Consider the following 27,056-nt stretch of genomic DNA (forward strand, 5'->3'; position numbering starts at 1 on the left):
TTGGAATTGATATAGGAAATGGTATGTTATGATACATGAATTTGTAACGCGTGCAGCTACTCATGAGTATCCCGGCGTGGTGCCTAGCGGGGTATGGAAAGTGAGATTCAAGCAAAAAAAATGTGTTTTTAATTTCCTCTTAAAGGCCACTGGATCCTGAATTGTGCACAGGGCAAGAGGAAGAGCATTCCAGGCATCAGCAGCCTTCACCACAAAGGAGCTGCCCCCCAAGCCTCTGAAACTGGAAGCTGGAAATCTGGACAAAACATGGGGCTGAGGATCGTAGAGATCGCGCAGGAACATAAAAGGAGAAACGTCTCTGCAGGTAGAGAGGACCGCAACTGGAAGGGCACGATGGGCCAAAACCAAGGATTTAAATGTAACACTATCTACCATTGGGCGCTAGTGGAGGATCGCAATTGAGGACGGACGCTGTTCCCAGCCGAAGTGCCCAATAGGAATATGTCGAAAAAGAAAGACTTCAACCATACCCCCAGATTGTAACAGGCTTCCCTGTGGAGGTAGGAAATGGAAACTCAGGAGGCCAGAGCTGCTCTCGAATGTTAGATGGAAATTTATCAAATAGCAAAATCGCTGACTTCTCTTCATTGCACTTAAGTTGCGCATTCGCCAACTATTTAAAAATAGAAGATAAGCAATGCTGAACCAATAACACAGAATCCGCGTCTTTGTCCCAGGTAAAAAGCAACTGGGTGTTGTCAGCATAGGCCATCACCTTGCCCCCCCCCCCAACTCCTTCGCCAGATGTAGCAGCAGAGTAACAAATATTAAAAAGAAGCAGGCTAAAGGAGGATCCCTGGGGGACTCCAATAGTCACTAGCTGAGGGTAGGAGGAGTACGGTGGGAGCCAAATCTGTTCGATTCGACCCTCCAAAAAATACCTGAGCCAAACCCAAAAGGCACCTGACACACCAATCCTGGCTAATCATGTCAGGAGAAGCGAGTGCGGGACCGTATTGAACGCCGCCGATAGGTCCAACAAAATTAATACAGCTCTCCCGCCAGTGTCCAAACACTCATGGATGGCCTCCGCCACCGCAACCAGAACAGATTCTGTACTAGGAGACGCCCGAAACCCAGATTAGGCTGGATGCCGGAGTGCCTCCCTTTCCACAAATTCCGTAAGCGGTTTATTAACCACCTTCTCTCCCTCCTACCTGCTCTGGCTAAGGTGTGAGATAGGCCGGTAGTTCCTTGGGCTGAGGGGGTCCAATGACCGCTTTTTTAGAAGTCGTAAGATCTTAGCCTGCTTCCAAGCCTGTGGTACATCAGCTTTCTGAAGAGACATGTTAATGATGGTATTTACTTCTGTATTCATGGCTACTGCCACTGATGCGAATAGCCGAGCCAGACTTTAGAACCTTTAGAATTTTCAGAGATTCCAGAGGATCGACTGTCCTAAATATGGACAGAGAATGAATAGGATCAGCAGATTGAAACTCCACTGATGCCCCTTGCTGGTACCACAGGGGGTGAAAGCCACCTGAATAGTCCGGATCTTTTCCCTAAAGAAGCAGGAGAGAGTGTTGCACCAAGTAGGCTACAGACCGTGCAGAACGCAGCGGCACGCGTGCTGTCTAAAAAACCTAAATTCGCACCCATCTTGGATACTCTGAAAACTTACCACTGGTTAACCATCCAAAACAGGCTAAAATTCAAATCATTGTGCATAGTCTACAAAACACTGCAGGACCAAGGACCGCGTTTTCTCAAAGAGCAACTAATTCCCTACAATCCGTCCAGAATACTTCGATCTACCTCACTTAACCAATTAGTGGTTCAACGCAGCAGAACAGTTTCTTGGGGTGACCGCCTCTTTTCAATTGCGGCCCCTAAAATCTGGAATACCCTACCAAACCACATAAAAACAAGTTCCTCACTCCTTCAGTTTAGAAAAAAACTGAAAACATGGTTATTTAATCAGTAATTCAAGCTTCTGAACAAACTGATCACGGAGAGACATCATTGCAAATTAGCGCCGAGACGCCCACGGGTAATTGTACGCGCTCTACAAGTGTCATTAATAAATAAATAAATAAATAGGCGAAGATGACGACATGCTAGCTTGGGCCAGAGGGGATGTGAAGCTCTGAATGATAGCAAAGATTTCTTTAGAGTTTTTACTGGCTGATTCAATGCGGGCTGAGTAAAATGGCCCTTTAGCCAGCGTAATAGCTTCATAGTATATTTTTTGTGGGTGCAATCTGTTGCTGTGGGTTTATATCTTGTGTTTTTCTTTTGTATCTTATGATGTGACCTCTAGGAAGAGCTGTAAAATAACCTTGCCTCAAGCAAGATGGACTTGGGATGAATCCCGATGGCAGCAATTAAAGGCAGCGAGCACGGATAAAGATTCTCAATCTTTCTGGTCCCTAGTCGCCTGGGGTAACCAAGCATGGGCCCAATCACCACCCACGTGTATTACTGCCCAGGCTTGGTTTGATAATTTTTCGAAGCTTAATTTGGTCTCTGGGGAGATGCCCATTATGGAGTAAGCTGGGCCCCATATCCAGCATGCGTCAGATGAGTTTTTTTACTCTGTTGAGATCGAGTCCTCTCAAAGTAGAATTATTTGGGCTAAAGCGGCAGGGCCTGATGGCATAACAGTGGATTTATTTTTATCGGATATCCCAAGCTGGGCTAATACATCTTACTTCTGTCCAGTGCTCCAGTTCCAGGGTCATTGAAGGGGGCAGAGCTGGTCCCAATTCATAAAAAAGGAGATAGAGACGAACCCTCAAATTACAGGCCTATCAGCTTGCTCGATGCCCTCCAAAAGGTCTTTTGTAGATCCTTTTGCATAAAATCCAGGCTTGGGAGGAAGAAAATGCAATTTTATCCCAGTATCAAGCTGGCTTTAGGAAAATTATGGGGACTATTGATCAAGTATTTCGTCTCCTGCTTCTGTATTGGAAAGTGGTGATTGGTCGGGCAGTCTTTATTTAGCTTTTATCGATTTAAAGACTGTCTTCGACTAGTCTCCAGGAACAAGCTATGGCTCATGCTCCATGACATGGGGATTCCACCACCTATCCTCAGCTTGCTAGTTCGTTTGCATGAGGGAAATTATGCACAGATCAGATGGAGGCCGCAGGGTCAACTCACAGAGCGTATCCCAGTTAGTAGGGGAGTCCGCCAAGGTTGTGTCTTGGCTTTCACCCTTTTTTCATTATGCATGAACGGGATGGTCAGCTTTCTGCAACCTTGGGGGTGGGGGGGTGAGGGGGAAAGAGAGGGGCAAGGTACCAACTCTATTGCTTGCAGACGATACCCTGCTGGTGACTAAGACCCAGGCGAGACTTCAGCTTCTGCTCAATAGATTCCAATTGTTCTGTGATTCTAGGGGTTTGGTATTAACACTACCAAAACTAAATTCATGGCCTTTAATTTGCATAATTCCTTTAAAGGCAGTGTAGTGTTAGATGGTTCCCCCCCTGGAAAGAGTCGGTACCTTTGACGATCTAGGTGTCCGCCTTTCAAATAGAATGCCTTTGAATCCCCGCATAACCAAGATGTTCCTGAACCCTAAGCGTGTTACTGGTGCGCTAGGGAAGGAACATCGCTCCTCGCACAGTAGACTGGTTGCTGCCGCTTTGCAGGTCTATGATCTGAAGGCGGTTAGCGCAGTGGTTTATGGCGCAGAGTTACGGGGTTTTGACAAGACATCCGAGCTTAGTCCCTCAGAAAATAAATTTTAGGAACCTTGCGTTGCTACCCCAGATTACCCCGCTTACACCCTTAATCCTCGATATAGACAGACGCACTATTAGCGACCAAGTGAGGCTTCGCCCGCTGCTTTATTGGGCACGCATTATGAGGACACAGGAGCTATTGCCCTTTGCGGTAGGCCTGGCAGAGGTCATCCGTCTTGACACATGCAACAAGGTAAGGTGGATTAAAAACGTTAAACATTGATGTCAGATGCCAGGCTCCAGGCCTTTGGGACAGGCCAAACCCCACCCTGCTTCAAAAAGAGGACCTGAAGCAATGCTATTGGAAAAGGTTGGAGCATCGCAAGTCTATTAAGCCTAATCAAGGGAAACTCACCATGTGGAACCATCTGGTAGTCCAAACTGGACGCCTTATCACTTTCGCTCCGAAATATTTTTGTAGCTATTACAAGAGGTCAAGTTGGTACAATCTTTGTGAAGTCTGGAAACTAGATCTGGTGCTATTATTTGTGATTCCATATAAGAGGACACCTAACCACCGTTGACATATCTGTTTGGATGATTTCATACCTGGTTGCGGTGGATGTTCTGGATAGCTTCTGCTACTCGTGGAGATAGTAGGAATGACTTTTGCCCTGAAGAAGTCCCACACTGGGATGAAACACGTCTACTGTACTATTTTCCCTACCACGTAATGGAATAAAAAAAAGATCAAAACTGAGGAGCCTTGCTTTCGTTATCTTTCGGATTTGGACTTGCACTTGTTCCATTTTGAATTGCGTTTTGTAATGTGGTGCACCCGTGCTTGTGTTTGAATCCGATTTTTAAATGTATGAAAGATTTTATGATGTATAACTATGAACTGGCCTCCTGAACCGATATGGTATCCACTTGCCGGCTGCTACATGGGCTTGTCTTCATTTTTAATTGTTGCGGGTAGTTGGATTGAGCATCTTATGTAATTTTTTCTTTTTTCCCCCTATATTATTCTAACATGTTTTAGCCATGTAGGCAACTTGTCGCCAAACAAAAATCTTCTGATACAAGTTTTCATTTGTTCATTGCTAGATGCTCTGTGCATTTTCTTTCTTTATTATATTTCTGTGTTTCATTACGCATGTTCTTTGTAGCTTTTATGACTTGAATAGTCGAAATAAAGCTTATATGATGACAAAGACATACTGTGGAAGATAGACAAAGGCACATAACGTGGAAGACAGAGAAAAGCATAACGTGGAAGATAGACAAAGGCACATAATGTGGAAGACAGACAAAGACATACTGTGGAAGATGGACAAAGATAAACAACGTGGAAAATAGGCAAAGGCAAACAAAGGAAGATAGACAAAGATAAACAAAGTAGAGTATGGACAAAGGTATCCAATGTGTAAGATAGTTTCAGCTGCTTTTTTACACAATCTATATTTTTTACCGACACGATGCGGAGTCCACGTTGGGACATACTTTAGAGTTGGTAAACCTCCAAAGTGATAGACCATATACTTTAATTTTATATGTTTTGTATAGCAAATGGCAAAGTATGGTTGGTTGACTGTATAGTGTGACAATCCCTTATAATCATTTCTGCATGCAACCGGTTTGCCAACTCATTTTGTCCTGAAGGTGGGATGGTGTCTGCATCCTTTTATTAAGGTGCTTTTTAAGTCCTTTTAAAGTGATTGCTGCAGTCCAGATATCTCTTAATTGCAGGTTGCTCCACATATTGTTGTGAGGGAGGTTCGTCATGGGAGCAGTTCATTTCTGACGAAAGTAGCTGCTCTAATGACTCCTCTTGTGCTGACCTAAAGCTTGTTGAGGCATCCAGACTGCACTTCAGGTAGTTCATTATCTCACCCTTGTTTCCCTCGCTTCTTTCCAACCCCTTCCTTCCCCTAACCCTCTCCTTTCCCCCCATAAAGCTGTGGTTAATCAATATGTGTAATCCTGTCCTGATGATCACCTGAAACACAGATCGACACACAGTCGACAAAACTTAGCGTAAATACGTCTTCCTTGGCTCCTAGCAGGTTTCCAATAAATTGTGATTTCAGTGTTCATGTTATGTACCAATGTTAAAACTGAGCGTCTCACTGTTTTCTTCACTGTATCACGTGCCTCGCTTTGTGCCGTTCACATTGCCATGAGCCCTTTGTGTGCACTTATGTTTTGGATCACACTTGCATATAATGAAATGTAATATTGGTGTCATCCCTAAACTAAAAATTCTAAAACAGACAGCAAAATCCAACTCTGGGTTTTTTCAGTTTCTTGCTTCTTCCTTGTAACTTATTTTGCATTCTAGTATTTGTCTTTCAAATATTACCTGTTGAGACATTGTTGCTTGATAAGACCAAAAGCATGAAGCACATATTTACAAAAAGAGTCCGGCAAACACTTGTTTCTAGGGAAGTAATACTTGTCGATAGTGGTTAGAAGTAGTTGCATCCAGGAGTTTACCTTTCGACTGTGAAGTGGTTCACCGCCCTAGGAGATGGTGCGTTGCAATTTAGCCTAGATTATTTTCAGCAGAGGCACCACGGCCTGGCCCCATATGGTGTTGTGCAAGCTGAAACATGCTGACAGCAGTGTACATGCTGCAGATTAGACTGACTGCTAATGGGGCACAAAGGAGCCTATGGTGTCAAGGACCACACACAGATATGTATAGTCCACTTCCTTCTCCACATGGCAGTTATTTAAATTCCAGGTCCCAGTTTTTTTTAGCTTCCTATCAATTACGAGGATTTGGTTTTATTGAAATGAATCTCCAGCTTATTAGTATCTGGGTAATTGTTCAATTTATAGAGGAGCCTCTGGGCCTATTTACTTTTGCTTTCAGCACAGCATGGTCAGCATAACTAGAACCATTAAATTAACCTTCCACCAATCTGTGAAGAGATTACACAGTGTGGTGTACGCAGACAGCCCTGCTTTAGGCCTCAGTGGTCAAAACTTTCAGTGACACATGGTGACCATCACCAATCTTAACACTCCCCAGGTATTGTTGAACAATATCTAAATGCACCTGAGGAGGTTCAATGGTATCCTGCCACCATTCATTTCTTTGTATGCAGGCAAACACAGATCTAAAGTCCACAAAACACAGGCGTAATGATGTCTGGGTTGCAAATGTTTTTCTTCAAGATTAATGAAAAGGCCGGCTAGATTGGGCTTGATGTTTATTTATTTGCAAAGTTTTATATAGAGCTGGCTAGGCCCGGAGGTATCCGAGGGCTTTACAGGAGGATCAGCGAGTTACAGGATACATAGTTATATCATTTGAATCAGTGAGTTACAGGTTACATAGTTACATCAGTTTGAATCAAAGAAACACAGAGGGAGAAGGAGGGTGAGGGAAGGAGACACGGACTGGGAGACTAGGAAAACAATGTCAGATGACCGGCTGGGTAGGTGACGGCCCAGGGGTCAGACTCCTCTATTGCTGTGTAGGACAGCTCCAACGGGCCTCGGCCAAGGTTGCTCGGGCTCCGCGGTAAGTACAAACAGTTTTGTTATCCGCCCAGGGGGTGTCGTCATAGTTTTATTGAGCCCACGGAGCCCAGAGAGCTAAGGCTAAGACTATGGCCAGTTCACAAAGGGCTTCAACAGTAGTAGGGTTTCATTAGAGGGACGACACTTCAGCAGGGGTTGGTGCAGCCAGCAAGCTCTAGATAGTCCTGATAAGGGTGGGTATTAGTCTTACCTCAGGAACACTTGGAGGTGTCCTCAGTGGGAAAGGGTAGTCAGGAGGACACAGCAGAGGGTCAGAGGTCCAAAGATGGGCTGAGGGCTGCGTTGAGGCCAGACAACTGTGAGTGAAAGCCCTGCTCTAGCCTCAATTGAAAGTGCTCTCAGCTGGAAGGATGGTCGGCAGGGCACAAGCAGAGGTCAGAGATAAGAGATCGGCCAAAGTTAGGCTAGAGGCTGCGTTGAGGCACAGTGTGATTAGTTGGATCTCAAGATTGTGCAGCCGCAACACAGTGAGGGCCCCCCCAGAACGGCTAGGCGCACAGAGGTTAAAGGCATGACTGGGGAGATCTGGTGCGCGAGAAGAGGTTGGGTTTGGAAGGGAGTCCGGAAGAAGTGGAGCTCAGCGGGTACCTGGTATGTGGGTAGTATTGGTAGATGGAGTAGCCATGGTGCTAGCAGGTCAGGGGAACAAACAGTAGAAAAACCGCCCCTGCCAAAATAGAGAAAGAATTCCCTACTCAACAAATGCAAAGAGTGTCCTGCGCACAAGTATATGTGTAATGTTGTTCTCAAGTGAGAACTCTAAGATAATTGGTGAAAGTTCAAAATGTGAGGTCGGAGTCCAGCAGCGTAGAGTATACAAATATTTAATGTTTCAGTGTTGATCAGTACATATGAGATCAATTAGCCAACACGTGTTTCGTCACACCGTGTGAGGGCTGTGACTCTTCAGGGCTGTGAAAAAAGAAGCAAATTCTTTGAAAGAATACGGAGCGTCAATGTAATGGGAACCAGCGTGGCAACGCGGTTAAAGGTCGATTGGTATGCTCATGCATACAGGTGTTGAGATAGCCTCAGGACGGGTCTGTCTGTACGGTGAACTATGACAGTGAGTTGCATGCACGGATGAGTGCACGGGAGTCAGGTCATCATCCAGTAGCAGATAACCAAATGACTGGGGAGATCTGGTCACTGCCATTTTGATGAGCACTTCTCAATGGCTGAGGATATCTGGTCACCACCATATTAATTTAATCTTATTCATTTTAATTTAAACTTACTGAGCGCTGATCGAAGGCAGCAGCTGAGCATCATATTGGCCCGCTCTGCGAAACTCCGTAGATTAGGCAGCCAGAGTGTAGAGAAACATGCGGTAGCAAACACTGCGGGGTCCTCAGATGGCCAGGTGCACGGAGGTTAGGCAAGACTGGGGACACCGCCATCTTGTAGAGCCCCGATCGTCGGCAGTGATTTGGCTCACAGGAATTATCTTCCGCCAAATATCCCAAATGTTAAGGTCTTGTAGTAAAAGGCCAGCAGAATATTTAGCCTCATTATTGACTCTTTGCTATTCTCCACATCTGTCATTGCTTCCTGATATCCCTTTAGAGTGCGACTTCTCCTTTGTGCATTGAAGCCTTGTACCTCCTGAGCTTTATCTTCATTATTAATTGTTGAGGACTTCCTGTTTTGATACAGATGTTTTACTGAAATCTATTGGGCGCTCTCATGTTTGATGTTTTGTCCTGATGATGACCTTCCAAGATTCATTTGGTCGAAATGCCGTCAACGCTGATATGTGGCTCTAATTGATGAGGACTCATTTTTCTGCTGTGAGCTTCCGTTTTGTCCAGAACCGTGCTTTTGTATATTTTCTCTCTGCCACTTTGTTCGATTACACATTGTATTGTCTGTATTTCCAGCAATGCTTGTGTAACTCCATGAGCGTCATTATTGTTTTGTGAATGTTTGTGATTGTTTATTTTGGATAATAAATGTTCTACTTCAATTAAATTGTTTGTACGTAGGTGTGGAAATAGCAGAAATTACCGTTAGCATAAGCTGAAGCCATTTTGTTTGTGGCATCCATTTTAGTTAGCCATGTGCTCGCCATGTGCTTCTCCTGTCTTCACTGTTGCCCGCTTTTCTATTTCACTTGAGTCATCAACTATAGTTAACTCTTTCAGTACTTCGCCAGAGCACTGCACATGCTCAGAAAGGCCTGTGGCTGCCAGAATGCATCTGTCTTGTATGTAACTGTCAGGCTTTTTTAACTGACGCAAGCAGAAATGTCTCCCCTCCCACTTTGCTGACCAAAACACATGTGTATGCCCATGTTAGTCAATAACTATTCTTGTATATGCCAGTACTTCCCCTTGGTCTCATGCTGACAATGCAACTGTATATAAAAGACCCCTGGTTTCTGTACTCCTTGGACTACCTTATACAGTGCCCAAGGGTGTTGTATCGATATAGTCCCACTCACGAGAGGTTAATAAATCTATTTCTTTGATATTACAGCTTCTGTGCCAATCTCTTCTTTGTTTGTTGGTTGGTTTAAGAACCAGTGGACAGATAAGTGTGAACCCCTCCACCAGTGAGCCCCTAAAAAGGCTCATTTAAGCATAGGTACTGTAGTCTGTGACTTATTCGCATCTGGGCATGTTTTCCTTTTTCTCATGCTTCATTGTATTTCTGAATGTTAATGTTCTTTTTCTTTGTTTTTTTCTAACCCAGAGATACCTTTGGGGTCGCTATTTTGTAATTTTTTTAGGTCTCGTGACCTATCAATGCGCATGCGCATTGAGAGAAGCGAGACTATAGGGCTTTAAACAAAGTTTACCTAACTGTGGCGATTTGGTGCTGTGCCCGTGGCTTTTAGGTCAATGCGCAAGCGCATTGACCTAAAATGCGCGTGCACATCACCAAATCGCCGTCTGTTCCCTCAGCCGCACTCCTCCCACACCTTTGAAGTGAAGCTTAGCTTCACTTCAAAGGCCCCGGCTGCTTCACACCCTCATGCCGCTCTCCCCGCTCCGCCCCCTCCCCTGCCCGCCGTGTGCATTTCTCCTCCCCCCCCCACAGCAATGCCCTCCGTCTTGTTTCCTTTCTTGTTTTATTTCAGCACGGCGTCACTTTTAAAGCCGCGCGGCGCCAATGCTTGTTTTGTATATGGAAATCTTGTGCCTCTACAGGTAGGTCACCGTTTTTTATGCCGCTGTGTTCAGGGTAAATATCTAACACACACATACAGACTCCCTCTCGTCTTGTGCTTTGAGTGCGTTGGTGAATACTCCTCCTCAAGTGTGCAGTGCAGGAGCAGCTGCCACCCCTCCTCCGCAGCCCTTCTGTTCTGCACGCTTTTCTTTCCTTCAGATTTAGCGAACTTTCACTGCTTTCTGCTTCCCGACACCTTCCCTTACCAGCTAAGGCAATGTCTTCTCTTTTATTCTCTCCCTCACACCCTCTTCCCTCACCGAGAATTCTTTACATTGCTGTGAAGTTTGCACTCGGTCAACTTTTGCCCAGGTCTCATGCACCAAAGAGCAGGGAGAGTTTCACAGAGTGCCAGTCTGCACTGTCACTCTCTGTACGGGCTAGTGATCTTGCTGAAGGAGAGATGGGGGTCACAAAAGCAATGACCGTGTGTTGGCTCCTGAGAGAGCCTTCATTCATTGCAGACGCTTGGCTTGTCCTCGATCTGCCTTCTGCACGGGAATCCCCTGAGCCACACCTAGGTTAGAAAATACTCCCTTCACTTGAAAGAGACTACACAGAGGTAAAAGTGGAAAGCATTCCTTGTCTGCACAAACAGTTTTTGATTAAATGCGGCCAATTATCGTAGTTACAGTGGAATTCTAAACCTCTTCACTGCGGAGAATATGGGGGTAAAGCTGGAGACCATACTAAAAACTTTGTGTAGTCCACTTTTATATGTGACGCTCTTCGGTGCAATTTTTTCATTTAAATTTGCAGCAGAAAGCCGGTGGCTATGACGAGCAAGATTAAAGCACAATCTCATTGGTGAGTTCTAGTAGCTGCACACTGAACTGATGCATTTCAAATATGCAGCCAGTTCCGAAATTCTCTGTGCCTGCCTTGCAAGATGTGTCCCTCTTGCACACAAAAGATAGTTGTGTTGAAAGCTCTGGTTTTGTGAGCAGACACACCCACCCTCACACCCTCTCACCCACCCTCACACACCCTCACACCCCCTCACTCACCCTCACTCACCCTCACACACCCACTCACCCTCACACACCCCAACACACCCTCACCCTCACACACCCTCACCCTCACACACCCACTCACCCTCACCCTCACACCCCCTCACCCTCTCACCATCACCCCCCTCACCCTCACACACCCTCACCCTCACTCACTCACCCTCACCCCCCTCACAACCCTCTCACCCTCACACCCTCACACCCTCACACACCCTCACACCCTCATCCTCACACACCCACACTCACCCTCACCCCCCTCACAACCCTCTCACCCTCACACACCCTCACCCTCACACACCCTCACCCTCACACACCCTCATACCCTCATACCCTCATACCCTCACCCCCTCACCCTCAGTCACCCTCATACCCTCACTCACCCTCACACACACTCACCCTCACACCCCCTCACTCACCCTCACACACCCACTCACCCTCACACCCCCTAACCCTCACACCCCCTAACCCTCACACCCCTCAGTGCTACAACACATTGTGTTACAATAGGTGTCAAATTTGCGAAAGATAAAACTATTGGCATTGTAAATAACAAAGCTATTATTTTCGCTATTTTCAAAACAAGCACATAAATAAAAAAATGTGTCCTTTACAATACCAATAGCTCAAACTTTCCTAATGCGAGACCTATTGCATTGCTGTGCTTCTCTCCCCTGCTGCACTCTCCTGCTCTCTATATAGATGTGGCCTAACGACCAGAGCTGCCATCCAAGTCACGTAAATACAAAACATGTTGCATTCCAAATGCTATAGGTGTCACATTCGCGAAAGTTATAACTAATGGCATTGTAAATGACAAAGCTATCAATTTAGCTATTTTAAAAACCAACAAATAAATAAAATATTTGTCATTTACAAGACCAATAGCTCCAACTTTTCTAATGCGAGACCTATTGCATTTCCAATGCTTGTTTATTTTAAGTGGCTTACTTGAAGCCTTGTTTGGATTCCACCATCATTATTGAAGAGGGCAACTAGTTGGCAATTTGTAGGATTTGATTTGTAATTCCTGCTGAATATTGGGGGGAGAATTGCACCCCTCCAGGAATCTGGGGATTCCTCCCTTTGCAGGATATAATCATCCAGCAGGATTCATTCGGGCGCCCAGAACACGGGATCTGTTTTATAAAAAGGCCTTGAGGGTGGCCATTTGGCACCAGTGCTCCATCGAAGCGGCTTTTGGAAATGATCATTTTTTGCAGTTTACCCACGTTAGAAAGACGTCAAGATGGTGTCTTGAGGTTCTGTTGGAACCATGATAACCTCATAGTTCTGGAAGCCGAAGGAAGTGTTGTCATTAGAGGAGAAATTAACATTTTCTGTCCCTCTGTGGATTCTTCTGTAGTTTGAATATTAATACACTATTGCAAACGTAGAAAGTGGACCCACGTAGGTTCTGATATATTCCCGCTACTTTAATAAGCATTGCTTTTCCAATGTTGTGAGCCATTCACACATTGCAGCTCACAAGTTTCTCAGCACTTTATCCCAGAAACACAGCAATCCGGGTCCAACTCTGTGTCACATGAAGGAAATCTGCACGTGGTCATCTGCACATAATATATGCAGATCATCTACTAGGGAAGATTAATGAGCGTTTTTTGGGAGTAAGTTAGGTTTTGTGTCGAAAATGTAAAGTGTATTAATATAAAATGTACGTTAGAGGAGATTCATCAAGCCTGTTCCCAAGTTGTCTTCCAGTCTGAGACAGAACTTTCTAAACAAGAGGGCACACAAGTTGAGCACAGTAGTCAACGGTTTCCCAAAACTTCCCTATTTATTATTTCATTTCTTAAAAACAGCCAATGCGTTTCGTTCCAAAGGAACTTCTTCAGGGCAATTCAATAGTATATGGCAATTTATTGTATTAAATAGGTCCACATAGTTGGAAAATGTCACTGTATGTTTATGCAAGCGAGGAATGGTTGCCCCTGAGAAAGTATGTAACCATATTGAGGATTAAGAAGTCCAGAGTAGAACACTCATTTTTGGCTGCGTCTCTAAGTGTGTCGAATGGTGTTCCAGTCTGAGTCACTAACTTACTAGACTGAATGGGCCTGATTCACAAAGGGCCTCCGGACTTGTTGCGGAGGCCCTGCAGCCATGGAAGCATCTCCGCACACGAGTCGGAATCTTCGTCATGAGAATTCTCATTGCCTCGATTCTGCCTCGAGTGCGGAGACTCCCCGACGACTGCGGGCTTCCTTTGTGAATCAGACCTTAAGTGTGCAGATGCAAGTCCCAATTGCATGGTTGTTGCAAAGGAGGGAGATGTGTTGGAACTGGTTTCTTCTACGTCCTTCGTGGTCTCTACCACTGCCCAAGCTAGAATGCTACTGCTGTACGGAATACTGGAGAGGTCATCCTGGGTATGTATGAGTGGGGATACAAAGTGAAAGATAAGGCTGAGCACAAAGCTTCCTAGGTGCTGGTGAGACATCTAGGCGTACTTATTGCTTCTACTTCACTATAAAATAAGAGCTACTTACATATACACCGAAGTCCAGCATGTTTATAACGCTTTTCGGAACCTTGGCTCCTTCCGGAAGTGCTGAACATGTGGGCACTGCAAGATTGATGAGCAGGTTGCTCAAGAGTCAGAGTGCTTAGCTAGGGAAGGATTGGTCCATGTTGCTTCTTTGTACTTTTCAATCCATAATATGGCCCTGGGGTGCTCTGTGTTGTGTTGCACAGACACCCTGGAGTAGATGATTATCTGCTTCACCTTTGAGGACGATGCGGACATACTTGCAGTTCCAGGTGAGCAGGGAGTGGCAACCAGTGAGGTTTACACCAGTCAGGGGAAAGGTTACCAGGCAGTAAGAAGGCTCAGAGGGCAAATGCATCCGATTTACAGATGTCTCAAACCGGAAAGTCAAATGTGTGAATCCCTGAGGATCCAATAATTTGTCATTCTTCAGAGGCTGATATAGAAGTCACACTGTCTTGAATATTAGCACCTGTTATCAGAGCCTAGAGACTCTATACTGATGTGCGAATATTATTATTAGTAGTAATCGTAGTATTATAATGTTTGTTATTAATAGATTGTGCTTTCCCTGGGCAGTGAGCAGCCTGGATGCGCGTTAGACTGCATTCACTGAATCCAGAGAGAGTTACACAAGTGCACAAAACACATACTACCAACATGGCTCTGTGTTTTTAATCTACCTACAAGTGGTCCATACTTTAAAACTGCAGGGCTCGTGAGCTTCGCAGCATGTGGTGTGAATATATAGGTTGCCTTGCTTACAGAGAAGCCCAACAAAAACAAGCATTGGCAAAGCGAATAGGACTTTTTTGGCTGCCATAGTTTTGGATTTGTCAATGCTCGTTTTGTCATGCGTTTTGCAAAGCTTTATTCCTGGGGAAGTGGCCGGGTCCGCACTCTAAAAAAAAAAAACAATGGATAAAAGTAAAAATATGTTTGGTCTGAAAAATCTGAAATTACCACAGTAGTCCCTGGCATTAAGGAAACTACTTTGTGTGTGGATGTGCTCCTGGTGAAAGGACAGAATGCCCTCACTCACAGTAAACATAGTGAAATGAACCAATGGCTGGAGTAGGCTGCCTCATGCTGTAGTGTGCAGAAGAAAAACACGTGAGGGATACACTTAATGATCAATGGATGAACAGGTCTGGCTGAGAGCACCTTTAGCTCCATTGCAGCGGGGGTAATTCCCCCGCTGTGTTGGGGGGCGCACACAGCGCCCCGGTGCTTGTGACGAGCTCAGCTCGTCATGCAGCATGGTGGCGCTGTGCTGCGCCCGTTTTTCGTAACGTTCAGCACAGCGGGGGAATTAGCCCCGTGTGCGAGCGTTGCACGGCTCATGACGAGCACCGTGCCTCATGACGAGCTGAGATCGTCATGAGCACAGAAGAGGATAAAGCATATTATGCATAGTATTTGAATAAAATGAAAAGGTTGTGGCCAACACCAGATAGAATAAAAGTGCAGCACAGATTGCACATCATATCTATTTGGTGTAAAGACTCACACAGTTAAAACCCCATGGGGGAGTGTGTGAAAAACCCAAGAAGTCCAGAGTACAAATCTCTGCTAAGGGTTCAGGAAGGGCAGCTGCTAGGAGCCAAGCTGAGAACAGACTGGTTTTAAAAACGTTTCATTTGAGTATTTCCATTAACTGTATGTTGTATAAATAGTATTATTCAATCACTATTAATTAGAAATGTAACAGTTTTATCCAAGCCCCAAGAATAATGATTTTTAAATATCTGTATTTGCTGATCTCTTGTGAGGTCTGAATCAAATAAAAATTTAGAATTTGAAAATATTAACAGAAAGTATTTCGGAATCCAATTTGTACGCCCAGGTGTGCTGTTTTTGCACATTAAGCACTAAGAAAAGAACTACTACTACAAAATGTAGTGTCTAGTAAATGGTCTCACACGGTCATAAACCACATTCTCATTCAACTCTCTTCCAACCGAGCTCTCATCCAAGGTGCAGTGTGTCACCGGTCTGCTAATGCGCTTCAACAGCTGGATGGGTGTTATTAAGCGCTATATAAATGCACTATAATATCATATTAAAAAACAGACCGCACGTCCCAGCTCTACCTGCCAGTTCCTAGTCTAGCCTTTGCGCACTCAACTATTCTCTTTTTCCTTCTTCACATATTACGCATTTTACTAAAATAGAAAACTTATTTATGTAGGAAAAGAGTTTAGATATTTTAATACATGAGGTCCCATAAGGTAATGAGGGGCAGGGTGGCTGTGCTGCCAAACAAGTGTTTTTTCAAGGTTTTGCATTTTAAACAATATGACGGCTATTAGGGTAAAGTTTAAGGGAACCTCTGTTTTAGTCAAATTTCTGTGATGGGTCTGTGATATTTATCAGTAGTTGGCCGTAACCACCCTTTCAAATTTATCCGAGAATTGTCTTGGGTTTGGTAATGATATACTTTTTCAAAATAATTCTACAGAGAGATGCTGACCAAGGGGAAATCTCACAAACTCTGAGGGACAACTGCTCATTGCTCATCACTTAGGTACAATTGTAAGTTTCCTAATGGGTAAATACATGTTATTGGCATCACCGTTGACAAAGGTGATCCGAGCGGTTATGGGGCGCCTGAAAATGATCAAAAGAGTGCTTCCGCTTGTCATTTCCACATGCAATCAGTTCAAGGTACCCTCACTTTACTTCCATCAAGGCTCGAGCATGTCAATTGGGCTTAGGTGGATCTACCCTATGACCGTACTCGCCTGTATGGACTGCAAAGGGCAGCAGCTACTAGTCTTAAAAGTTGGCCACAGGCATCACCAGTCTCTTGTTTAAGCTGGCCTGCTTGACCCAGCAGGCCATCATCAAGGAAGACTCCGATTCATTAGGAGTAAGATTGGTCATACTGTCAGCCAGTGCCTAATTTGAGCCGGTGGTTTCCGGTGCTCGGTGCCGGTACTTCACTGTCAACACCATCACTTATGATAGTCTGCCATATGGTGGCGCTGTTTGTCTAATTTAGAAACAAGCACAACAGTAGTTTGTTAACTCAATATACCTTAAAATGACTAATACCTGCAACATTCTTATAGCGTTGGAGGACTGGTATAGTCTGAATTGTCTCACTTGGAGGAGAGTGATGGTTAGTGGGTGTGTTGATACTGTCTTTGTAAGCACTATCAGGGGCAATGAGAAGTGCTGGGCCCTTGTCGGGAGGGCACTGCAGCTTGCACCAATTATTTTAACAAATTAAGCACTGCTGCCGACCAAAGCCTTGTAGGTGTCTCTACTCTGCCTGTTGTCATTACAAGTTGCTTGAAAGCAAGAGGTGGAGGTTGGACTTCCAATCCAGACCTCCCTAGCATGCAAAGTCAAGGAAGGGGACAGACTCCTCCATACCCTCCTCTTCCTGCAGCTTCTCCTCCTGTGTCTCCAAACGTGGGCGGATCCACTGACTCACCGAGAGAGGCATCGTTGATGTCATACTCCAATTTGCCGCACTCCCATAACCCAGTGGTGGAGTTGAACAAAGTGTTGAAGCGGATTTGGGTCAGCTCAAACGCGGCTCCCTTCAGCAGCGCGATCTGGTCCTCGATGCTGAGCTCCCTGGAGGAAATGGGAAGAGGAGAGGCAGGCCCATCAACAAAAACAGGTTGGAAAGTCTAACAACATGTAAGGGAATTAATAAATTACATGATATCTTCTTCCTTAATGTTATTTAAGAATTAAAACTAAAACTTTATACAGAACTGGAATCGTTATCTAATGAAATGTGAGTTGAGAATCTAGAAAAGAGAGCCTCTAATACCTCCTACTATGCTAACAGCTGGAAAAGGCTCTAACTCCAACCTGTTGTAATACCAGATCATCACATGAACTAACCTAGTAAAGGGTCATGCAACCGCCATGTGCCATGAAACCATGCGCCATGAAACCGCTTGGTGTAAGCGCGCTTAAGAAATAATTTTAACATAACAAAGGGTTAGGCTAAACATGTGCAGCTGTGCTGGATTGGAACCAGCCACCCCTGTGCCAGAAGGGTTGCTGTGCGGAAAGCCCCTTGAACTAGTTCTTGATACACAACCGTGGACGTACATCCAGCCATGCAGCACATGGACTTGGTTGCTGTGCCACCCTTGAGAGCCGTGACAGCAAACAATCTGGGACAATATGCTAGCAAAGTCTGAAAACCCACCTCTTCACAACCTTCTTACCACCCCTGCCTGAATCCTTTACCTCCCACCTCACTGACCAGGATGTGTTTTTGGTCTCTTCTGTACTTGTAGGTGCTCACGGTCCTCAGCTCTCTTGTAAACACACCTGTGATGAATTATTGAATCCCTTTGAAACGCAAAGGCTCATGCAGCAATACAAAGCAAAATAGGATTTGTGGGGACCTTTAGGTGATCCAGTTAGAACATTTATCAAGGTCTTCTGAATTGAATTTGAAAGGGGGGAGGTTGGTGTGTCTGTGCAACCTAGACTGTCAATTTGGTACAGACTTCACAGAGGGAATTAACTAGACCTGGGCAGTAAATTCCGTCCCGCTCGCGGAATTTGGGCATAGGAATTGCCAAAAATTCTGCGAACGGCAGCTTCGTGGAATTTTTTGCTTGTTCGCGCTTTCAAAATGCCTGTTCGCAAGATATTTCCCCCGAGCAAGCGAACAGGAAAAAGCATCACGAATGGGCGGATCAAGCAATTCTGCGTGTTCGCGGAACTCTGCATGCTCCCAGAGTTTTTTTACCGTTTCACTGAGCTTTGCGTAGCGCGACTACACAAATTCCGCCCCCCCCTAGAATTAACAGCACTACTGTGTGACGTTCACAGGCGGCTGCAAACATGATTCCTCAACCTATAGCTCAACAGTGGCAGGAGTGAAAAACATCTGAACATTTAAAGGCTAGTAAGCAAAATCTTCATCAGAATCCCTCAGAATTTGTTTCCACTCAGATGAAAGTGAACGATAAAACTTGACAATATGTTTGGGCAAATTCAATCATTGCTCCTTCCAATCAACAGACTGGTGGCAATTTCTTGACCTTCATAAAAAAGAAACTATAACATCTTTATTTGAAAAAAACTCTCCTACTAAGACAGACTGAATTTAGATAACTCAATGGAACCTCCAAAGCAGAGAGATGGAAAGTCAATTGGTTTGGCTTTGCAATTATGTTATATGGCTTTTGGAGAAGTAGCAAAGTGCTTGGAAACGTGGAATTTGTTGGTGAAACCAATCTTGCTAGACTAAAGACTAAGGATTTGTTTTAGGAATTTGAGACTGAGCAGCCAGGCTGATCTGTTAGATGTCCATCCACTTCCTTTCTGTTCACTTTTATATTTGCGTAACAATATGCCATATTGAATGTCGGATGTAAATTTGTAATCTGAAGTACTTCCCAAAGAGGAGACATATCAGTCCTGGACTCCCAAATGAACTCTACAATAATTTGAATCAATCAGGAATGTAGTAGACTATTGGTTGTATACGTAATGTGTAGTTTGCTAAATGTGCTGACCCTCATAACTGTCAACTGCTAGAGTATACACTAACATTATACAACAATTCTATGTACAAGAATGTTTCAGGGATCACTATAAGAGGAAACTAAGCTCATTGGGGTTGGGGTGGTTTTCGAGTAACGACCTTACCCCAAAATGGTTACGGACCTGGCAAACTCTGGATTGTCGCCTCTGTGATAAGGGAGTAGAGTCGTTATTGCATCTATTATGCATCTGCCCGGCCTTACAAAATCAAAGGAAGATCCTCCTGAGGCCACTCCTGAGAGAAACACAATTCAGGACCTGCAGGGCAACTGTGATAAAATGCCTCAGTGTGTCTTCGATACAACTTTCCTGAAAAACAATAAAATTCCTGAAATTTGCTGCTCAAGAGCTCGAAAAAAAGGAAGCAGTAAAAAAGGAACTGGAACATATGGACACCTTGCAGCGGCCCCAGATCCTCTTTCATTCTCTTTACAGCCACCCCCCTTCTTCTCTTTTATTTTAAGACACTGCAAGCCTTCTATTTGAGACAAGAGGGGACAGTTACATCCAATCAAATATAAGCCCTTATGTGTGCAGCACCCCTTGTTAGAACAGTCATTTGCTGGCCCCAATCTTTTAATGAGAGGGCCACCGCCTTATAAAAGTGCTACCCCTGTTCCTTTTATCTTTGTATATTTAAAAACACTCTCCCTGATTTTACTTATCATGTATATCTGTGCAAAGTCGCCCAGGACACTGGGCATGTTTTATGCTGTTTTACGCTGATTCAATATGTTGATGTTTATCACATTGTGGTATGTTCCACCCTTTTAATATTTTAACAAATCAAATAAAAGTATTTATGTACTAACATTATATGATGTGGATTTGAGTAGTTTTTTACTATAAATTTGCCTTGTATAGAAATATGAGAATACTGCTAACATTTGTAGTCTGCACACTTCCAGACTTGCTGTAGGGTTGAAGAATCTACAAACAGTAAGAAAAGCTGTGGTACCCTACACCTACGGTACCTTCTCAACTACCAAGGATTTTTCATCCATTGAATTCCCCAGTCTAAGTCTACTGCACTTGATCCATGTTTTGAAGACTGACTGGAGGAAGCACAAGACTCCATTGTTGATGGTTGGCTATTATTACTACTACTATTATCATTATTATTATTATTATATTGCAAGATTTACACTTTATGGTAGCAGATTCTAGTGCAGGGTACACTGAAAGGGAAGGTCCACGCGCTCTCTCCTAAAACAAACCTCTGCAATAATTATCCCCATGGCGTGTTTCTACTGCATACAGGTCACCATTTCGAAAAGCACAACAGGGCATTCAAGAAATGTATTAACATATTTACCTTGCATTGGAATGGAGGAAGATTGAAGAGGAAAAAAGCAAAATATCAACGTTTTTGGTTGATACGCCTGTATAAATCAAGTGTATTGGCAATGATGGCACTGTGAGTGAGCGGGTATGACTAGTTTTATATATACCGAGTGGGTGGAAGCAGATGGGCAGAGCGAATGGTGCCTTGTGGAGGACACAGTAAATGCTCGTCAGTGCACAGATTATTTCCTTTCTCTGCGGTCTACAGAATCATTTCCATAGCCTGCATCATCCACACACCATTAAGGACCTCCCCTGATTTGAGGGAGGATGGGATGTTTTTTTATAGACTGAGAAGGACTCAGTGCTTTATAAACTTTACCCTAAGTCTCTGGCTAGCAGCCCATTGACTTTGATCAGTCACCAGGATCCCCTGAACCATTTCAACTATTCATCCAGAGCTTATTTAATTTATGATCCCATTTTAAATTTGGTTTGGATCCTAAACCTAACCCCCCAGTGTGAACTGGAAATCCGGTGGGCCTACTGGGTTCCCTCCCAGACAAACTCTTGACAGCAAGCAGCCAATTTCTGCATTTACGGCCTAAGGTCCATCATCCTGGCAAGGTAGGCTAAAGCCCACAGACCCATCAAAAAGGCTGCTACCTACTTGATGGGTTTGGAAAAAGTCTATTTGAGGTCAAAGGACCGAAAATGGGTCCCAATTGTGTCAGTTGATTTTGAAGCGAAAGGACATCATATGTTTGGAGATTCTTGGTACATGAAATATGGCTCTTACAAATCCATGGTTCAGAGCCAACATTTGCCGTAAAATGGTAAACAAACGTATATAAGCTGAAGTCAAAGCTTCGGACATTTCTGACAAAAAAAACAGATGTAGCCTCCTCTTGTTCTTCTGGCACCTTGGAACGTTTCTAGGTCCTTTCTTGTCTATGTGTTCTGATAGTGCTGTAGAGTATCAACATTAGACAGATCTATAAATACGCAACAAGTACCACTTTCCTACACTGGTGAATTACTTTTCTTCACTGATACCACTATTCAGGTCACCACAACCTCACTGGTCCAGTTTGCGCTTCAGTGGGAGAGGGGGGGAGGGGGGGAGGTGCATATTCTGATGTGTTTGTACCTCAAATCAGATGCACCGCCTCGTTAATCCGGATTGTGGAGATAAGACTGCACTGAGCTGTATGGGCACGAATAACCGCATTAAAATAAATCTGCTATACCACAACAGAGACTGAACTAACGTGGGATCTTCCTTAGGCTAAGCCTATGTACCATCACCAAGCACCAGCCGGAGACTACTCTAAGAAGGCTCCCGACTTCAAAACACTTTGGAAAACAACTGTGCCTTGCGGAGACCTTGGACTCTGCATGCATTGAAGCTGTGGAAGTGCTTATCAAAGGTCAGACAGCTGGACTCCGATGGTCCCAGGGACGTAGAGCACAAAAAATGCACTCGCAGAAGAATCCGTTGACCAGTGGACACAAGTGTGGTTGTTCCATGGCTGATGAGACGCGGTTGAGCATTCCTCCCACAGCTGTCTGCAGCCTAGTACCATAGAAGCTCTCTTGTAGTCCGAGGTCTTTTGGAGTGACCAGAAGGAAGGACTCCGGAAAAAAAAAAGTAAGCAGTTAGAAATATTTGAACACAGGAGGACCAGGATGAGGTGCTGATGCTATCTGACCAAAGCGTGACCTCCGAGGGTAAGATTTTCAGGTATCAAACTCATTTAGCCATGTCCAGGTATACTACCAGCCTCGCCCTACTAGGGAAGTTTGTATTTTGGAAAGCAACCAAGTCACAACATGGAGGGCGTGAGATGGCAAAGATACCCATAAGAGGACTTTGGTGGCCAGAGTTTCCAAGCTTGCCACACTCCAAACTCTTAGTGCCAAAAGGAAGGGGGTAATCTGAACCGAAAGGTCACCATATCTAGCACTGTGGAGCCCCACCTAACAGTGTCCTATAATATCCTGCTGGAGGAGTTTGACTTCCAATCTTGAGACTTCATGAGAAGATAAAAAATGATGAGTGGGTTGCTCCACTAAGCTTACTTAGCCATGTTGCATCACCGTTGCAAATGAAAATGCACCTAGTACCAGTCACCCGTGCCCACAGGCTAGCATTTTGCTGTTTCTTGGAGTCTTTTGACTTTTTATCTTCCAAGACCCATAACGGATCCCCTCATTTCATTTTCACCAATTATGGTGTTACTTTAGCAACTGCATTTTTCTTCTTTTAACTAAATTGGTTTGGGAAAGATAACGTGTGGTGCCGCTTTAAATACTTGTCCCACATAAAGGCCTCTTCCATTGTGCCAAAGCTACCAGGGTTAAACCCAGGATCCTCACTGAAACCTGATTTATTAGTCAAGGGTCTGAATTATATATTTAGTGAAGGTTCAAACCCGGATCTCCCCTCATAATAATTCAGGAATACGCAAATAAGCATAAGACGTTGCGGCGTTTAACAACACTATTTGGCCTTCTGCATGCTTATTTTGGCATTGCAAGACTAAGTGCACAGCATTGATCTACATTCATCAGGTGACCTCTCAGAGCATCAGGTACAATACCGAACATTTTCCATTGAGGCCAGTATGCAGCCACACGTGCACGCTTAGGCTTCGGATAAGGTATCAGCACCACAAGACCGCACTAGCCTGTAGAAACATACAGCACACATTGTAAGTATTAAAACAGTAACAAAGACATGTACTATTGAGCGTACCGGAAAGGAGCCAGAACTTTGGCAAAACTGATAACACCTTTGATCATGTAGGTTGAGAGATCAGATATGTGAGGCAGCATGCAGAAGACCTTGCGCTCCGCACTGTTCTCAGACTTGTGCAAGGAGTCAGGAGCCATAGTATCCATCGGATCTTGGTGGCAGTGAGTCAGGTAAGGGTCCTCCGGGCTGCTCCCGCCGCTGCCTCCCCTCCAGATCTGACCATAGCTGGTCGGGACGTATTCATCAAAGCTCTCTGCGGAATGACAGGACCGGAGAGGACTGCGTTCAACTGGCTGGAATACAAAAGAGCCCAGGGTGTGAAATCAAAGGACCACATGGAAGAGTCCAGCCAACATAACTTATGATGGAAAAAGCAACAGAAGCAAAGTTCAACAAGAGGTTCAACGCAAAACAGACTTCAAGCATTTCAACTCCCAAGTCGATGCATGATGAGATTTGTAAACTTGTCCTGACAAAATGGAGATGGAAATTTTTCCGCACTGGAGAATGAGAAAACAAAGAGTAAATCCCAAACTCAGTCTTGCGTTGGGTGAGGCACTACTATCACCAAACAGATATTATAGTGGCTCAGGAAAGGAAGTAAAGTTCCCTGCTTGGCAAGAGCTAATTTTAGGGTTTACAGCTGCCTGTTTCATGTGGTGTCTGTGGTTGACTGCCTGGTGGACGAGGTTCATTGTGGATGTTTACTAAAGGTTGCAGCGTGCGAAGGACCTACAGAACAGGTTCTAAATGGGTAGGATGCGCAGAGACAGACGATAAAAAGAGGAACCAATCACCAACTGTACACAAGGACAAACATGCAGTGCCATGGATGTAAGTTAACACGCTTAAACTGTAAAAATGGGGTAATGTCGTCGCCACGCCTGGGTGACATGGCACGCCATAACTGTTGCTAATGGGAGATACTGAAATCTAGGAGTGCAAATGACTTCTTAGTTTTTGAAATTACTTACTCAACTGCTGGAATACTTGTGAGGTCGGTTCCTGTCTCTTTGGCTAAAAGTGGATGCCGAATAACTTGTGCATAGTTTGGGAACACCTAGCACACGACGACTGGATGGAAGGTTTTAACACCTATTCCTTCACTGGCACTATATTTTAGAGGTTGTGTTCAACCATTCCTATGATCTATTTACTATTTATTTCTGTCTTTTCCACCTTTTACTACTGTTTTACAGGCATAATTTATCTCAGACATGTAAACTTTACGTCCCGATGATGATCCCAGTATTGGTTTTACAAGATCGAAATATCGACCTTATATACACTGTAAACGCAATTGAAATAAATATTGATGTGTAATGGTGTTACTACTTATTGTTTGCTTGTATTTTCACATATAATTTACAAGCACTTTTTTGTCCTTCCTGCGAATTTTTGTCCATTTGTGTTTTATGTTACATGTGTTGTGTTAGACGCAGGATTTTGTCCCACTTTATTCTTACTTTTTATGATTCAAAACATTATTAAAATTCTCTGTCCGGCTGGACATCCTTAATATAGCACTGATTTCAGGCCTATATTCGTTGTTCTTTTTGTGCATCTTCCCTGTCAGGGACTTCTTTGTAAATACAGTGGTCTGATAGCCAGCAGCGGTGCCAGCAACAGCTTAATGGTCAACACAGGGGTGTGAGGAAAAGAGGGCGTTAGGGTCTTCTTGACAATGACTATAGGCTATTGCTAGGGCCAACCCTACATGTCCTGAATTACATCAGTTCTTACCAGAGCACAAAGGGCACTTCAGACTCAGTAAGAGGAGGTGACCACTCAAGTGGAGGAATCTGAAAAGAGTAGTGTAGTACAGGCCATACTCTAAGACTACACTGGCCATAATATCCATCGCCTCTGCTCCAGTCAGAGAAGAGGAATAGGCCCTGGATGCAAGGTGGTGCTCACTGCCCCAATTTCAGATGGAGAAGAAGTCGAGGCCCAGCATGCAGAGTCTAGGTCCTTGTCTGAGCTTCATAAGCTGCTAGCTCTGCCCGAGGACTATCCTAAGAATAGTTCCATCAAGCACTGGAGGGGTGTCCTACTCTAGTGAGTCCACATAGGGTGACCTAAAAACAGACTGCCTCTGCAGAACTCAGACACCGCAAGGTCTAGAAGGATGGAATATTATATAGTGAGCCAGTGGATCCAAAGCTCCATCCCAGTAAGAGGCTGGCAGCTCCATAAGCATACAGACACTTTGTTGTTACAAGTCCATGAGGGACACCCTGGTGGGCACTTGGGTATAAGAAAGGCTAAGGCAGGTCAGAAGCTTTGTGCTACTCACCAGGGATGGGCCAAAAGTCTGAGAATTTCTACACAACCTGCCTAGATAGTAAAGTGAGTTGCAAGTCACAATTGGTGCCTCTACTCATAGTTGGTGTGTAGTTTCTAGAGGATGTGCTTTGACATGGTTGGTCCATCTGATCCCCCTTCCAACAGTTATGGTAGATAATTCTATTATGGTAGATAACTCTACCAGGTCCTCTGAGGTGGGTCCTGTGAGGAGTGCAGAGAGCCCTTCTTCCAATGTTCTGAAAGGTCCCAATTTCCCAGCACAGAGGTATGTAACAGAGGCATGAATTACATCTCCTCATAAAGGAGGGTGATGTGGGAGCAGGCAGGAGTGGCCTGGCACTACTCAAACTGCTTATCACCCCAAACGAATAGGTTGGTGGAAAACCTCAACATGAACTTAAAGAGCATGATGGGAACAATTCACAAAAAGGAAGAGGACATCTCATCTCTTCCTATCATATCTGGTTTGCTTATAGTAAAACCCACAAAAAGAGGTACAATTTAGCACCTAAGAACTTCCCTTTGGGCTCCATGCCCATGGTCCATTAACTTTGATCAGAGAGGGCTGCAAAGGTATTTCTTGGCTCCTTTGTCATCTTATAGTGTTCTGGGCCCCATAAGAAGATGGCTCTGTTCAGAAGAAAAGCAAAACCGAATCCTCAGGCTAGGCAGGAGTTTATTACGGAATCTTAAGGCCAGAAGACCACGTTAACTTGAGACACTGGTGCTGAAGCAAATGTATCCTCAAGCTGTGGAGAACGAATGGAGTGTGCCCTACACAAAGCCATGGTCATCTCTTATGTCCACTACTTGATTGACACCGGTGCCACTCGAGAGCCCCAGCAAATGTTCCACTTGGAGAAGCTCAAGTTGCAACTCCACAGAGATTACGCAGTCAGCAAATGGAAATGACAGAAGAGGTTGAGGATAAGAGTGAGACCCTTCTAAACTTATTACACTGTGATGAAAAAGATGGCTAAGTCAATAAGGCAAAACTCACACCTGACTCGACTACTATCTAGCGGAAAGTGTAGAGAGGCATTAGGCTGGTTCACCTACCTCTTCTCACTGCCTCAGTACTGACTCTAGTCTGTATGTGGGACATAGACAATGGTGACAACATTTCAGCGAAATTGTAAGCTCTGCAGAATGGCAGACCATGCCAAGGAGTGCGTAAAGAGAGAAGTGGTGAGGATGCTGGACCTGGCAGTGATCAAGTAGTACTGTAGTCCATTGATCAGTGCAGGGGGTACCTAAGCAGGGGTAAAAATGACCTTCTCTTT

General features: G+C 44.5%; 1 protein-coding gene across 3 annotated transcripts in view; it reads right to left on the minus strand.

Annotated features, from left to right (window-relative positions):
* NR1I2 (nuclear receptor subfamily 1 group I member 2) overlaps nucleotides 1-27,056 on the minus strand; it is a 363,371-nt gene that overhangs the window by 72,139 nt on the left and 264,176 nt on the right. For all 3 annotated transcript variants that reach the window (XM_078656650.1, XM_078656652.1, XM_078656653.1), the window contains 2 exons: nucleotides 23,467-23,759; nucleotides 17,338-17,483 (listed from right to left, as the gene is read on the minus strand). In XM_078656650.1, the coding sequence (XP_078512776.1) occupies nucleotides 17,338-17,483; nucleotides 23,467-23,759 (439 nt within the window). The remainder of the gene's footprint in view (nucleotides 1-17,337; nucleotides 17,484-23,466; nucleotides 23,760-27,056) is intronic.

The sequence above is a fragment of the Lissotriton helveticus genome, chromosome 8 (genome assembly GCF_964261635.1).
Source record: "Lissotriton helveticus chromosome 8, aLisHel1.1, whole genome shotgun sequence".
Classification (NCBI taxonomy): Eukaryota; Metazoa; Chordata; class Amphibia; order Caudata; family Salamandridae; genus Lissotriton; species Lissotriton helveticus.